Below are 17,613 nucleotides of genomic sequence, written 5' to 3' on the forward strand. Positions count from 1 at the left end.
TTAGAAACTGAGTGTAGTCTAGAGAAAACAAGATCAAGACAGTAGCCATCCTTATGAGTAGCGTATTCAATTCGCTGGGAGAGGTCAAGTGAGGAGGTTAGAGAGATCAGTTTTGAAGCAGCATTGGAATGTGGATTAGCAGTAGGGATGCTGGAATCACCCATGATGATGGTTGGGATATCAGAAGATAAGAAGTAAGGGAGCCATGCAGAGAAATGTTCAAGATATTGTTGGTGTGGTCCAGTGGGGGCAATTAATCACTGCAACACGCATAGAGAATGGGTTAAAAATCCTAACAGTATATATTTAAAAAGATGTGAACGTGAGTGATGGGACAATTGGTAGAACTGTGAATGTGTACTGTGGGTAGAGAAGTAGTCTAAACTCACCTCCTTGTCTGCCTCCAGGTTTGGGGGTGTGGATGAAATGGAGGGCACCATGTGAAAGTGTCTACCGATGAGACAGTGTCTGATTGTGTAAGCCTTGTTTCTGTTGTTGCCAGAAGGTTGAGGTTGTTTGAGAGTAAGAAGTCGTCTATGGAGGTAAGTTTGTTGCGAACAGATTGTGCATTCCAAAGGGCACATTTAAAGGACTTTGGAAGAGAGGGGAGACAGGTGATGTGTTTGAGGTTTGCTGGATTTTGGTAGCGTTCAGATATATGTGTGTGGGAGAAGTGTGGAGGATCTGGATTAGGTGATAACCACCAGCTAATAGAAGCAGGGAGGAAGAAAGATAGGAAAGATGATTGTAAGATATGTGTCCTTTTAGTTTCTGGCGACAGGGTGAGGCTGTTATAACTGTTGATTTTAAATAGGACAACAGTTCATGAGTGTTAACTAGAGGTGAGTGAAGTAATAAAGGGGTATTGTGGACAGAGGTGTGTGTTGCAGGAAGAATGAAGGATAACATAGTTATAAAGATAATGCCATGATAGGAGAGCAAGAAAAATAATTTGGCAAACATTGGTATGTAGAAGGAAAATAGCAACAAATGCGGGAATTAAAAGAATTACCTAGATGTAATGTCCTGTGCAATCAGAAGTAGCAGAGTAAAGATGCAGCAGACGTAGATTATGTCTAGATGTCTTCAATTGTTGTTCAGTGTTTATTCAACTGTCTTGTTTAACTGTATTTTCTAAACACTTTGTGAGAAAAACATATTTAGTATATTTACTAAACTGCGGGTTTGGAAAAGTGGAGATGTATGTTGCCTATAGCAACCAATCAGATTCTAGCTGTCATTTTGTAGAAAGTAAAAAAATGATAGCTAGAATTTGGTTGCTATAGGCAACATCTCCACTTTTTCAAACCCACAGTTTAGTAAATATACCCCTTAGTGCAGAAAACACACGTCTGCCCCCACATACATCTCCCCCAAACTGAATTTAGCCATATGTTTTACATTTATACATAAAGAGTTATACCTGTTATATTCAAGTTCTTAATATTGTTCCAACCTAATAGCGAATGTGTATTTCATTATTACAACAAAAGATTAAAGAATTGAGTATAAGTGTATGTGATATATGCCAGACGTAAACCTGGCACAAATGCTACTAGTGCAGAGATGCCCGCATCATGGTCAGCATGTGGCTCAATGGTTAGCAATTCTGTCTCACAGCATTGGGTTCATGAGTTTGATTCCCGACCATGGCCTTATCTGTGTGGAGTTTGCATTGCATGTTCTCCCTGTTTTTGTGTGGGTTTCCTCCGGGTGCTCCGGTTTCCTCCTACACTCCAAAAACATACTACTAGGTTAATTGGCTGCTATTAAATTGATGTTAGTCTCTGTCTGTGTATGAATGTATATTAGGGAATTTAGACTGTAAGTTCCAATGAGTCAGGGAATGATGTGAGTGAGTTTGCTATATAGCGCTGCGGAATTAGTGGCGCTATATAAATAGCTGATGATTCATCCACCTTAACATATTCACACAATTGGTTTTTTTTTGTGAAAAGATCACATGCAGGTTCTATATTTTTGTATACACATTGTCCCACCCACTCAATACGATCATCGAGTCCATCCACATATTTTTACACCTAACAGAGGACCGGTATTAAAAGAAGGTAAGTATGACATTAAAAGAGAGAAAAATATATTTTCATTATACTAAAATAATTTATCCATGTGAAGGAACTCTTTCCACCTCCCTGACAGTCAGGACCAGTCAATAAACTATAAAGCCTAAGGGAAATGTGCTAGGATAAAGACCTAATCCTATCTGCCACTTGTTTGCTGCTCAAGCACAGCTCTGTGTGCATTGGGTCACATTAATATTGGGTATGTACAGCAGTGCCCATCATATAATACCCACCAATGGAAGGCATGTGCTATCCCCATTGCAAAGGTTCTGCCAGGTCATAAAGTGGCAGCCAGTCTCAACTGCTTTGTTTGTTGCTTTAAGGCTTAGTCACATTTCAGTGATAACCACTAAATATGAAATTACATTTACTTAATTTCATTTTTATAATCATTTATGTGCTGAAAATGTGATTGATTTCATTGTCATTAATATTTCATTACTAAACTCTTACGAATATCATTTTTGCATTATTCTCAGTTTACATTCTAAAATAAAATAGATGGTCTCATTATTGTAAATAACTTGTGTGAGTTTTGATGGAGCGGAGAATGATAAATGGATGTTTCTCATTAATGTGCTGCATGGTTTAGATTAAGTGCTCCCACAAAAGTTACTGTGTTTTTTGCATCTGAGCCGACCCTTAAGACCTATCATGTAAACTCCAAAAGCAGCAAGATGAATAGTGTTTCTACGAATATAACCATAATACTTAAGGAAAAAGACTACTCAACTTGGTGAACTAATGCATCTTTTTGATATGTGTCCAAGACATGTAATATTTGGAATCCTAAAATAGTTGCTTTGTAAAACTTCCTTAAAGGACTACTCAGACATTTTTCATTAAATATCATGTAATTGATAATAAGGAGGTCTTTAAATCATTGCCTTTTGGGTTTTTTTCTGTTAGTTTATGTTTGAGACAGACCTCTGCATGCACTGGCTTCTGTACTCACTGGTGTAAATCTTGTACTTCTAATGATTTCATCACATATACTGCTATCTACCACTCCTATCAAAATGCTCTAGATGCTTCTGTACTTATTGTTTCAACAATAAGGGGGTATTTCTAAAAAGTGGTACAAAGGAAAAAAGATGGTGTTGCCCATGGCAGCACAGTGACCTAGTGGTTACACTTCTGTCTCACAGCACTGGGGTCATGAGTTCAATTCCCGACCATGGCCTTATCTGTGTGGAGTTTGTATGTTCTCCCTCTGTTTGCGTGGGTTTCCTCCGGGTGCTCCGGTTTCTTCCCACACTCCAAAAACATACTAGTAGGTTAATTGGCTGCTATCAAAATTGACCTTAGTCTCTCTCTCTCTGTCTCTGTGTATGTTAGGGAAATTAGACTGTAAGCTCCAATGGGGCAGGGACTGATGTGAGTGAGTTCTCTGTACAGCGCTGCGGAATCAGTGGCGCTATATAAATAACTGATGATGATAGCATCCATATGTTAGCTGTTCTAATGCAGTTTAGAAAATGAAATCAAACATCTGATGTTACTATGGGAAACACCACCTTCATAAATGCCCCCCAATGTATCTGTGATGGCTGCCTGTCTGATAGTAGACAGACATAAGACAATAGGTAAAGAGGAGTTGATCATACTTCTCACAAGTAGATGAATTTTAAAAACTTCAGTGGTAGTATATGAATTTGTATAATGTAAATTCAGTTTAGTTTCCTTCTAATTGTGTTTTTTTTTTTTTGTATTATTTGTTCTTACAGTACTACAGAACCATTGATAGTCTACCAGTGTAAGATGACGCTGGGAAATATCTGTAACCGTGGATATCACAAAAGGACTAAAAGGGAAGAATCTTCAGAGGCAACTCAGGTGTGATTTATATTTAAAAATAAACTCTGTATATTAAATCGAATCTATTTGTTTAGACAGTGGTTCATGTGTGGCCACCAGGATGTATCACAGCAGCAATAAGTACTTTCTGTATTTCATTGAGGCTACAACACATATTGCTGGGTGCACTATAAAATAGCTGCAGGAGAGCGGCACAGAGAGGCAGACAGTATGCTGTATTGGTAAATATGTAAGTTTCTTCTCCATTATGGATTCCCAGCAGCCAAATGTGGGTAACTTAACATTGGTTGGCTGTTGAAAAAAATCAGCAAACAGTCCTACAAATTTGCAATGTTGGCTGCTATAGAGTTTCATGGATGCACAACAGCCAGTCGGTGTTCAGCTAATACATATTGTCTATTGGAGACAAAGGAGAGGCAGCCATCACTCTATAATTTACTATGCTGCTTGCGCAAGACATTGTAAGCAAACTTTTTTCCTAGCTGGCTGCAAGAGCAGAGCAGCAAAAGGTAAGCCATGCTAGCCAAGAGTCTCTAACCTGACTAGATTGGTGTTGAAAACAGGCCACTGCGTGCCATAGATCAAAAATGGATGCAGTAAACAAGTAAAATGTAAGGTTACAAATTCTGAAAAATTAAACTGAGGGCACAGAAAAAGTCTACATTAGTCACTCCCCTAGTTTAGGCTATATAGCACAGTAATGAGCAAAAAACCTGCAATTTTTAAAATAAAAAATGAACATTTAAAATGAAAAGCAACTGCTACATACATTCCCAATCTTCCACTCAGATGTGCCAACTCCCATCATTCTCCCTTATTGCCACTATTGGTTTTACCTCCCATGTTTCGCCCATACTTGAATCCACTACAGCACTCCATTCATCTAAGCCTTACCATTCAAACTTGTAACTTTTTCCTAAAACGCCCTTTAAAATTCCATAAATATAATTGGGCCTAGTTCCACTAGCACCGAAACTAGCTGGGTAGCCAGTCATTAAAGTACATCCTTTATACTTGTACTTGTTATACTTGTGTGCTTCAGCAGTTGTACATATAAGCATTTGTATCTTTTGTTTTTATTCCTTGGACTATAAAATGCACTTTGGGCCTGATGCTGATTTGGTCGCAAATTGGGCATAATTCACACCGTAAAAATAGAGTATTTATGACCATATTACAATAGGCATTTTTTATGCATATGTGCCAGCTTTTCCTCATGCACCAAAATGCTTATGTATATATACACCCACATAAGCATTCACACAACCAGCTCATAAGCACAATAGATGTTTGTTGATATTTGTTTTTATAGTGGAAAACATATTCGCTATTAGGCTTGTATAATACAACAGATATAGTAAAAAATAAATAAACACCTATTAGATTAGGTGAATTCACAATCGGCCAATCAGAAGCGGTTAGCAGGTGCAAATGATACAGCTCCTGACAGTCATATATGCGTTTCCAAGCTGGGTCTGCTTGTACTCAGCCTAAATTTCACTGTTTGATTTTTTTTACTTTATGTTAAATGTTCTTTAAAGGAACACTAACCCTAAAATATAAATTAGCTTAATGATCAAACTTCAAATTACATTTGAAAAAAAAATCTATATAACAGAATCAGGAGCCCATCAGATATAAAGTTGTGATTTTAGAGGGATATATTTTCCTTACAGCAGATTTCTTATCAATTAATTCCATTGAGGGATTCTGCAATCAGCCTGATACAGCGGATAACACAGAACAATAGTTTGCACTCAGCTACACAGCAAATGTTAATGACACATATTTCAAGCTATTGAAATCTTTACATATATATCTGTGGATATTATTATTTACTTATTTATGTAAGGTGACTTGGGTTTTAGATTTAGTGCCCTTTAAATGCTGTGCTCAAATTTGGAATATCCTATAGTGACTTCCACTAAATCTACAACATGTAGAAACTCTGATTGTAGTATGTGTACGGTGTACTTGTAAATGACTACCCAGCCACCAGAATTTTGCTCTAATACTAGTTACTGCTTAGCATGATGCACATGTTATTGGTATGTGTTTCAGTTTATACTTGCTGCACCCCCTCAATACATTTACCAGTTTACACTTTATGTCAATAACATGTAAGTATTTTGCTTTATGAATATCACAGCTTTTATTTTCTTCCCTTCTTCATACTGGACACAGACCTTGAAACCCCAACCATGTGTAAACTGTGATTATTTAAATGTGTCACACATACAGTTGTAATCAGAAGGCTAACTTAATTTTTCTAGTATTTGAGGACAGTAAGAGTGGACATCGACTTTCTGCCAAGTGATTGTGAGTTTTGGTGGATCGTGCAATACCACTCATCACTGTTACATTACAATCATACTGATAAGGTTACTCTATTTTTAAGAAATAAATTTGTTAATTTCATCAAACATACATGTCACGTAAAGAAATAAGCACAATATAAAGGTGCAGATATGCATTGTGATTTACACTGAAACATTCTAGGTGACATATGCTCTGGAAGGTTTCCTTTGCATTGCTATGAATGTTATGGAACTCGATTGAATTAAAATTAATAAATGTGTATATATGCTTATGCTTTAAGAGTTAATACAAGTTAATAGTATGCAAAAGGAATAATCTGCTCAAGCTGGTGTCTAACAAAGAGATAGATGAGCACATTCCTGTACCTGGTTGTACCAAGTTGCAAGAAAAAACAGATGTACTGCAGAATACTTCAAGGTCAAAACTGTATAGGAGAAGTCTGGACAGGGTGTGTAACTCAAATCTGGCCAGTAACAAGAAAGTTATAGAAGACTGTGTAAATGCATGAATTGTTGTTCAGAATCCTCTAGAATGTAAGCTCTCACGGGCAGGGTCCTCTCTTCCTATTGTCTCATGTCTGTCTACTGTCCTACAGCCTTGTACAACCTGTCATTTATTTTGCTACATTCCATATTAATCCGCATAGTATTAGTCACACTTATCTGTACTACTTAAGTCTATTACTTACTGTATCCAGCACTACGGAATCTCTGATGCCTTATAAATAATCATTAATAATAATAATAATGATACACCCATGCTATCATGTCTAAATACATGAAGCTCACATTTGGATCTTTGGCTTATGATTTTTTACTTCATACTGCTTGGTAAAATCCTAGCTATAATAGCATATTTAATGTATTTCAATGTCACAGCCTCCCTGAGGCTTTAGTTGTTCAACAGCTTCAAACTATCGGTCTTAGTGTGCAAATAATCTCAAAATAGCATAAAGAGTCAGTAGATGTAATTTATTTGATGATAAAATGTTTCATAACACATAACATAACACATACATCATGGTTAGGAACTACAGCATTCTAAATTTACCTTTGTGCAGTTCTCTACAATTACTGTCCTGAGCTCCAAGCCTCAATTATCAGCCAGTTGATGGAAATGTTTGCTTTCTACTGGGATTTCCCACAATTCTTAATGCATTTCACACGTGAATGTGCTTCCTTAGAGGGGCAAAAAGAAGGAGCATGTTTTTTGGGGCAAATTTTGTGACTCTTCTAGACCCTAAATGCCCTTCTTTGACGTCTGAGTTTTTTTTCCTAACGCCTGCACACCTGCTTTAGTTACTGCAACTTACTGTCTTTCTTGAGGCGTTGAGGTGGAGTGCACAATACTGTGTATGTGCATTCTTATTTACAAAAGTCTTGTATCCCATGCTATGCAATCTTCAGTAGACAATCATATTCAGGGATCACTGCATGCATATTCAGATGTATGCAATATTCATCCAAAGGCGGTAATGGAGCAGGGACTGGCTGGGCAGGGTGGCACCTGCCACCTGGACCAGTCCCATAGTTGGCTACCTTGACATGGGTCACTGGTCTACCTGCATTTTATTTCTTTACAATGTTCCCAATAGGCTACTGAGCCGAGTCTTGCCTCCTGGGCTAAAATTAGCCAGCTGCTATAAGGGAGCTTTATAGTTTAATAAATTATAAATATAAGTGTTTGGGAAGCACATATTTTTAGCATGGAAGACAATGATGTCAGCATAGAGAAGACAGGGTTCTGGAGGTTATCTGTGCATGGAAGTGAACTTCAGAAGATATACCCAAATATCTCTGTGTGACTCTGAATGTCAAATCTCCTCCCCAGGCTTGCTGGGAAATGTAATTCTGTGACAGCTGGCACCCAGTCAGTGGTCTAGTGTAGGAGGACTTGGGACAGGACGCCTCGTGACCGAAATGCGCTGGCACCCGGTCAGTGGTCTAGTGTAGGAGGACTTGGGATAGAATGCCCCGTGACCGAAATGCGCTACTACGCGTGCGTGAATAGCACAAACGGGAAGTTCAGCTTTTCACGTCGACACTTCCAGTCAGACACCGAGGGGAACAGGCGCGGAAGCAAGTAGCTGCATACTATTATATAATAAGACTCCAAAAGCCTTTATAGAGTGACCGGAGGCTCCCCACAGTATATCAATAGTATAGGAGAGCCTATCCCGCACGGATGTGCAGAGAGTATATACCACCAAGCCTGCATTTATATGTACAAGTGTATAATTGTATGCTGCATACAACTATTATTGCATGCTATACTGTATAACAGCTGTGAGTACCTGCATCAACTGTGTGTTACCAAGTTCAATAAACCGGCAACCTGGTTAAGTTAAAAGCGTCTGTGGCTTCACATCCACCCAACACTGCGGACACCTTTCACAAACATCAAAAAGTATAACAAATAAGTGCGACATAGAAATAACTGCCGTAACATAACTGTAACAGGGCCTTCTCACCTCTTTGTCTGTTTTACCCAGTTTGTTTATTAGTTAACTGTGTTTGTCCCCAATTGTAAAGCGCTACGGAATATGTTGGCGCTATATAAATAAATGATGATGATATTAGAGGACAATGTGTGCAAGCACTACATTACATAAATCGTAGTACATCTACTGCATAATCAGAGAGTAGTGTGTTCTTTAATGCACATGGACATTATAAATGTTTTAAGCATTTCTTTGATGCTCTATGGTTTCCATGATCATTTTTCGCACAAGTCATACCATGGTTGAAATCTTAGCATTTTTAAGTGGGCGTGAATCTAAAAAAAATGTCCCATTTTTGCTTGATAGAGACTGAAGTGTTTTTTTAGTAGTGTCACTGTCTTAATATAAATTTACGTGATCGGGTCTTATAGGAATGAGTAACTGAAGACCTACTTTGTCAATGTCTATAACAATAAGAGTGTGTATAAGGTATTTTATATGCACATGTATTTTATGTGGTGGTGACTAGAAGAGAACAGCAATGTTCTGTCTTCTTGCTCTGCTGTTTTTCTGTGACTTGTGAGCACATTACTTTTGGCAGCTCTCCTTAGTAGAGTATTGCAGAGCTAATCCATGTGTAGTATGATACGCATTGTGAAGTATATGTGAAATGTAAATGTGCATGTGTAGAGTTGGTGAATATACTATTAGTACATATAGAAATAATGCATTTCACGAATGTCTATAGATGGTTAGTTGATATTTATTTGTTTTTTCTATCGCTCAATAAAAATACCTAATGCAGATTATTCTGAACACAAATTCCACTTTATCTGTTTATTATTACTAATATTCATTGGTGATCTGTAAATAGTGCTTAGTTAATATAACTATAACATTCTATATCAATCAACAGTATTGATTTGCTTTAGAGAGGATGGTTTGTTCCCGTAGCTGCCAAGGGTCTGTGCAGGTAATTACAAAATGTTTCATGTTTGACATTTATGAATTGACACAGAATGAATTGGCCATTCTTTTCTCTAATCTCTGCCATCATAGTTCCTTAGATGCCCATTGTTCTCCAGATATTGATTTGTTGAAGGACTATTCTGTGGCATAAGAAACATCATAAGAGTTATATTATTCCTAAAAAAAAAAAAAAAAATCTGAGAACATCATGGTTTAGAGCACACATCTTAAAGCGGATTATTACCAGTATTTTCACAACTATAAATTATAGCTCAGGCAGCTGGATAAGTATGCAGATATCACTGTAACTCACCAGCACCGTGCTGCTTCCACTTGAACCACTGTCTTAAATATCTTGCTGCCTGACTTGAGTTCTTGTCTGCGATTCAAACCTTCTTTTGGCACTTAATTATGAAGCCTCACTGGTGAGTTATAGGTAGCAAAGCAGCTGTATTCAAATCTGTTCCATTGTGTATGTGCGAGTTGAAATTTCATCTCACGTAAGCACACATCTGCGGGACCAACTACACAATGCAGTTTTGCAACCCTCACATTGCAACATGGTTTGTCCAGGTGAAAATGTGTACTCTAACTGGATTTGCTCCTGAAAATAACTGAAGGCTGTTGACTCTCGCCAATAGTGATTTCGTCATTGATAGCCGGCTGTGTCATTTTTTTGTGTGTGGAGAAGAAAGGAAAACTTTGTTAAAATATATCAGTCACTTACAGATAACTGCACATTAAAAAGATATCTGAGTAAAGCTATACGCCAAGATCCTCGCCAACTGGCTAAATTCCGTACTTCCTTCCCTAGTCCACTACAACCAGGTGGTCTTCATCTCCGGTAGACAATCCAGAGATAACACGAGGAGACCCATTGACCTCATTCATATATTCAATACTAGGAAAACTCCCTAAATTATATTGGCTCTGGACGCCGAATAGGTCTTTGATAGGATCTCCTGGCAATTCATGACTTATATGATGAAGCACTTTGGCCTGTACAGAAATTTCCTGTCTGGCATCGATGCCATACATTCCCTTCCCTCTGCCAGGGTTATTGTCAAAGTATCTCTTTCGGACCCCATCTTGATTAGCAATGGCATGCAACATACCCTTTCTCTATTTGCCAATGATGTGCTTTTGACCCTCCAGCAACCGAGAACCTCTCTACCCAACTTATTCAATATCATGTCACAATACGGATGTCTTTCCAGCTACAAAATTAATGTTACGAAATCTGAGGCTCTGCTTCTTAACCTTCCTTCACATGATTGCCACAATATCACCCTCCCAATTTAACTTTCAGTGGCAAAAGAAAAGGCTGACGTATCTTGGGATCTACTACATCACCACCACCTACGAGTCCCTATACTGGGAGAACTACCCAGCTCTGTTTCTCAAACTTAAATCCGATATCTTTTCCTTGCGCTAGTTAATTATTTAATGGGTGGGCAGGATCATCGCCGTTAAAATGTCTATTCTCCATCAGCTCCTTTACCTATTCCAGACACTCTCCATCCAGATCCCTCTCTCTGAATTGACTACTATGCAGTGGCACTTAGCTAAATTTGTCTGGTGGGGTAGATCTCCCAGGATCCGACTTGCACTGCTCAAGAAACCCACAAAACGTGGGGGTAGGGGATTTCCCAACCTCAAGTCTTACTACTGGATGGCTCATCTTAGTTTGTGGTAACCTCCTTTGCTCTTCCTGCCTCCCACTCATGGTCTGATATAAAAGCCGCCTACCTCTCTGTCTTGTCTAGTATCTGGGGTCTACCTAAAACCTATCGGGCTGCCCTGATTAAGGGATTTCCTACCTTACTATTTGCTGCTCAGACCTGGAAGACCTGCAAGAGCCATCTCTTCATCCCCCCAACTCGTCTGTCCATTATGCTCGTGGCACAACCTTGTCTTCCCCCTGGCATGCTTCGATCTTTCTCTCTGGCATGGACCACTACCGATATCCGATTCGCTGGGGGACTTTTTGGATCAAGGGAAGCCCATGACTTACGACACCCTCCGCTCCAAATACCTAGATCTATGCCTGCCCCTGTATCAAGTGTATCAATACCTACAGATCAGGCATTTCCTCCACTCTCTCCTGTTGGGTGACCCACCTCCTCTGATCTCTCGATTTGAGACCCTATGTCTCTCCTCCCCACTACAAAGAGGCATGATTTCTTCACTTTATAACTTACTCCTAGACGAGATGCTGGTCTCTGCGAATGGCCATGAGCAGGGTTGGACTGGCCTGCCGTGGGACCGGACTATCCACTGGTAGCACTCGACCCTGATCGCTCTACTCTTCGTTGGTGGGGGGAAATGGGAAACTTAAAAAAAAAAAAAAAAAAAAAGAAAAGAATACTCACATGACCGCTGCGCTGGTGCTCCTCCTCGCACTGAATGTCGGGCGTGACATCATCATGCCCGACGTTCAGTGAGGAGCGTGTGTAGAGAGGAGGAGCACAGAGAGCATGGCAGAGTGTGATGAAGGGGGAGCACATAGAGCATGGCAGAGTGTGATGAAGGGGGGCTAAAGCAGCATTGCAGAGTGTGATGAAGGGGGGGGGCAAAGCAGCATGGCACTGGGTGATAAAGGGGGGTAAAGCAGCATGGCAAAGGGTGATGGGGGGGGGCCAGGAGAAGGGGGAGGGCAAAAGCAGCATGAAGGGCGCAGTGTGATCATATAGAGGCACAGCATGGTGATTAAGGGGCACAGTAATGTGTGTGTGATGGCACAGCAGACTTGTGGAAATGTACTGTGTGTGTGGTAGGTGGTGGCTAAATAATGGGTGCTATTTTGTTTGTAGGGTGAAGGTGGGGCAATTTAATTTTAAAGTGGGGACTATTAATTTAAGATGGGGTGGTTTGGGGGCTATTGAATGTGGTGCTGAGTCTGAGGAACATGAGGTCTATTTATTAAATATGAATATGAATTATTTAATGGCAGTGATGCCAGGAAATAAGTATATTTATTATATGTAAATGCAATTAATTTATTGCAGGGGCTGTCTGGAGTGAGGGAAATAGGTTTATTAAATGTGAATAATATTACTTTAATGTTAAGGCTGGAGGAAGGCCTAAGTATTAATTGTGGGTCCTGTTGATTTAACACCGGAGCTGATTGGAATTTTCTAAATGGTAATTTTTGTATTGCTGCATTTGACATATTTCTTTTCTAGTTGCTTATTCATATTATATTATAAATAGTATTATACTGAAAGCAGTCTTGCCAGGTATAATGTTGTGCTTCATCTTGTGATCTGCAAGTTTTTCTGACTATCTATACTTTAGTTTTAGCTTCTTTGTCATTAGAAAGTACATATGTTTATAACATGCTTTCTAAATATTACCAGTTGGCTAAGTTGGCCTTTTCTTGGAGCCAAAAAAACAAGATTAGAACACATGGTATAAATACATTCTTAAAGACATATCTAATAAAGAGTTTATATGAACTTGGCTGTTAAATGAACTACTAAAACATTTACATACTGTGTTTATCACATGTAGTGATTTATTATCTTTGAATAAGACATTAACACTTTAAGCTGCTTGTAATTCAGTAACACTGCTATCGACACTCAAATGTACCAACTTTACTATGGTTTTCCCAGGGTTCAATCAATTTAGCTCTCCACTTTTGATTGCAGATTGTAAATGGTTCTCTAGGTACACCCTAGGTTTACAGCTGGCAATGGAAGATCACTGGAAGAAGTGGCTGCATGTAGTTAGCCCCCATGGCTCTGGCTAAGAGGATGGGCTCATTAGAAAAATCTTATCTATAGGTGGTAGGACAACTTAAAAGGGTTTGTTAACTTCTGGACAACTCCTCCTTAACATATGTCAACCCTCACAGAAAATAAGGGAATCCTCTGTTATCTAAATACTGGAGACAGGTCTTGCTACAACCCATTCATTTTTTCTGCAGTGAGGCTTCAGAGGAAGGGGTTTTCCAAAACTGAACAAACCATTTTAAGTGCTAAAAGATTTTACCTAGCCAATAATTATGTAATTCCTTGGGCAGTTTTGAAACATTATAATAACTTATTTGTGTTTTACGGTGTCAGGGTCTTCAGCATCACTGGATTCTCCCTGTGACCCAGATGTTTGACAGTCAATATCATTTCCGTGTGGCCACTCCGGTGAGTTCATTTATGTTTAATAACAGAATTCAGTATATAGATCGCAAACCTTGCAGAGTAGTGCTGCAGAAGTTGTAAATATTGAGGTATTTTGACTGAAGTACAGTTTTCAGATTCCATCCAGATCTTAATCATTCCTGGTTGAAAATATGGTCATGTTGATTTGTCGAATTTAGCCACTCACATTAGAGGTCATATTGGATGTAGATTCAGCCCCCAGTTCCAGCCTCTTATCTTTTAACCTACTTAGGAAAGATCAATTTAAAAACGGTGTGGGCAGCTTGAAATAGACTTTGTTCCTAAATTCCAGAAATTTAGAACAGTAAAGATCTTACATTCTATAACACACCCCAGCAGACTGTATTTAATTTGGTTAAAATTAGTATTGAGTGTCTGGAGGAGAGGGATAAAAGAGCTTATGATACTTCACATTTAGGAATAGTGCTATCTGATACCTTAAAAACGTGACCTTCTGAGACCCCTTATTTTTGGTCCTAATTTATCTGATTAACCCTAGAATGTTAGTCCTAGCTGCTCCTCAATTTGTCAGCCATGTTCCTGGAGCTTATAACACTTGGTGACAGTCTAAGTGCATATAACTCCAACACTACACTATCATGCTTGGGGACATTTGTAGATTGACTCATCAAGAAGAGATCTGACATATTGTGGGAAATATAGGGCCGGTTATATTTGGGGCCCCATCTTGTTAGCAATTCAAATTTGAGGGGAGATGCACAAAGGAGAAAAATAGGGTACCAGAACAGTCACCCATGTCTTATGAATATGGGGGTGGTGCAGCATTACTTGTTTTTAAAGGACATGTCAAAACGTGTAAATGACATTTGAACAGGCCCTGTAACTAATGACACACTTTCTCAAGTTGAGTCACAGTTGCTTAAGGGCTAAAATGTATCTATATGAAGCTGTGAAAGTTGCTGGCGTCACGAAGACTATTAGTATTAGCAAGTGCTAGTTAGGCGTGCTGTGATATTTTCATATAACATATTATGGACTGATGGTTTTCTGAGCTATGGATCTAGTAAGAACTGTGTAAGTAACTATAGAGAAAAGACAAGACCATGGCTGATTAAAAAAAAACAAAAAAAAACAACTAAAACAAAACAAATCTAGTGTAATTCATTGATGTTATTCAACACTAGGCATTACAGTGCTCTGTGGCCCTTTTGTATTGTGAGACCTGAGTTTAGGAAGAAGAATCTTACTATGGTATAGAACACTGTGGACAGTCATTAATGTTACAGAATATGTATTATTTATATAATGATATTTTCCATTTTTTTTACACCTCTCCCTCTCTCTCTCCCCCTAGGACCTTGCAAACTGTTCAACTGATCCAAACTTTGCTGGAATCCTCTTCACAGACTATCATTTTTACTTTTATCGAGAATGCAATTAACAGTCATCCTCAGTACAGACACACGTTCACTGTCAAACATTTCAATAAAATGTTTATTGCATTTTTCAGGTGTGACACCTGTACATTAAGTTTGATGTCATATTTAACTTTGTTACAATATTTTTAAATGTGTTCTAAAGGAGACTTAAGTAAGTGACCCATTGAAGTGTAAATATTGATAGTACCACTGATTTTCTGAATCTAGTACAGAGTTTCTCAGCCCTCTCCATACTGTATTTCAAACCTGTAAGCTAAAGTTATGTAATATTTGACATATGCAGTTTCCCTAAATTCGTACTGGTAACCGGCATCTTGATCACATTTTTACTGCACTTGCTATGACCAGAAGCTTTATGAATCCCTGCTCCACCTTTTGCACCTCCCATTCCTTAGAAGATGTTTAAAGGGACCAATACATTTTAAAATTGTAGCAAAATTTTTTTCTGGGGGTTTTATGTATTAAGTAGTGGATTCTGCAAGTTGCCAATATTTGGCGACTTTGCAGAGGAAATTTAAAACGGCAATTGCTTTCAAGGTAAATTTTGCCTTGAAAGCAATTCCCACCTTGAAAACAATTCCCGTTTTAAATTTTCTCTGCAAAGTCGCCGAGTATCGGCGACTTGCAGAATCTGCTACTTACTACATTTAACCCCTGGACTGTGTTACACAGATTACGGAGGTTGACAGATCCAGCTGAACCTAGTGGTGAACAACCAATGACCTGATCTCAAGCCTGGCTTCCATCCATCTCATCTTCTGCATTAGTTTTCTGTAAAAAAGGTAAATAACTCTCCAGCCAAGTTTTATTTCAAAAGCAAAAATGACTCGACAAAAGCCTTGGCTGATGTCACTGTTAGCTTTGAACTGGCCATTGCAATTACCGGAGATGCACAATTGGCCCCAATGGTATAAGGAAGACACGTAGCTTTCTTTTCTTTTATAAACTGTTTGATATAGTGTATTTAGGGTGTAAAATGATTTTGACACATTGAATATCTTTGACTTGGCTATAAACAGGTTTCCTGTAATTTCAGTCATTCATAGTCCAGTACACCACTGGTCACATAGTCCAGTACACCACTGGTCACATAGTCCAGTACACCACTGGTCACATAGTCCAGTACACCACTTGTCACATAGTCCAGTACACCACTGGTCACATAGTCCAGTACACCACTGGTCACATAGTCCAGTACACCACTGGTCACATAGTCCAGTACACCACTGGTCACATAGTCCAGTACACCACTGGTCACATAGTCCAGTACACCACTGGTCACATAGTCCAGTACACCACTGGTCACTGTATCACATTCTTTTGGAAAGCAAAGATTTCAAAACTTTTACTTCCCCTTTAAGATGCTGGGGAAACAAGAGGAGAAGGATTTGAATCTCTAACATAGTAGATTTACTGTATATTAAGATTGTATCATCACATTGAATGCAATGCCTCTTTATTGTGTCTATATAAATAAACTAATAATGTGACCGTAGTTTGTGATGCTATTTATATTGACAGGATACCAAGATACCAGTTTTGCTGCAGTATATATTCAACTGAGTACTAAAGGATTAATGACAAAATATATTATTGATGTGAAGGCAATGCATTTAAATACAGCATTACCTCAGTTGGCTGCTTATCTGTCTTGTTTTCGTTCAGTGTAGTAAAGCTTTCTCTCCATAGAGACTGGCATATGAGTGGCACAGAGCACTGGAATGCCAACCACTCAATTTTCAGATGTCGGCAACTTTCATGTTTCATGAGAAACTGTATGGGCAAAGCAATGATGCATTTGCAATAAACTTAGTTAGGGTGAAGTATATTAGAAGCCATTCTGTGAAGATCAGATTAGCCACATCTAAATAAGTTAGTACATTTATGGTATAATGCTGATATTTCAAGCAAACCAGTCAATATTTCTGTTGTAATTTAATCCACCCTGAGATTGTCTGCTTTTATTTATTTTTTTTGTTTTGTGACCCGGCACTTGTCACAGTGAAATAAATGCACTAGGTAAGAGCCCACCCCACTTACATTTGTGAGTGCAGAGCTGCTTTAGGTAGGTAGTGCAGTCTTAAATTATGAGGTTCCCTTGGCATCATTTCTCAAAACAATTCTAACAGGAAGCCTGATGTGCATTGTAAAATAGTCTACCTCTTGGGATGACTATTATATCACATAAATCCTCATAAGTTTACGCAATCTCACCCTTCGTATATTCGGCCTACGATAGATTGCCCATTCTTTACCCTGTCTCCAGCCACAAGCATAGACATGGCTTGTTTTAAGGACATGTGTAGTACTACAAATTTGGCGATATACCCTACTTAAATAGAAATATGTCCAGTTTGGCATTAGGCCCAGTGTGTAAACAAAATATGTATCAATAGGGATCAAGCAGCGTTTTTCTGCTT

At 38.7% G+C, this 17,613-nt stretch overlaps 1 protein-coding gene across 1 annotated transcript in view; it reads left to right on the plus strand.

Moving 5' to 3' along the window:
* Positions 1-16,649, plus strand: part of MYRFL (myelin regulatory factor like) — a 130,598-nt gene extending 113,949 nt beyond the window's left edge. The window contains exons 23-25 of the mRNA XM_075205988.1: positions 3,812-3,920; positions 13,701-13,775; positions 15,109-16,649. Coding sequence (XP_075062089.1) covers positions 3,812-3,920; positions 13,701-13,775; positions 15,109-15,195 — 271 coding nt within the window. The 3' untranslated portion in view covers positions 15,196-16,649. The remainder of the gene's footprint in view (positions 1-3,811; positions 3,921-13,700; positions 13,776-15,108) is intronic.
* Positions 16,650-17,613: the final 964 nt, after the last annotated feature.

This window comes from Mixophyes fleayi, chromosome 4 (genome assembly GCF_038048845.1).
Source record: "Mixophyes fleayi isolate aMixFle1 chromosome 4, aMixFle1.hap1, whole genome shotgun sequence".
Lineage (NCBI taxonomy): Eukaryota > Metazoa > Chordata > Amphibia > Anura > Limnodynastidae > Mixophyes > Mixophyes fleayi.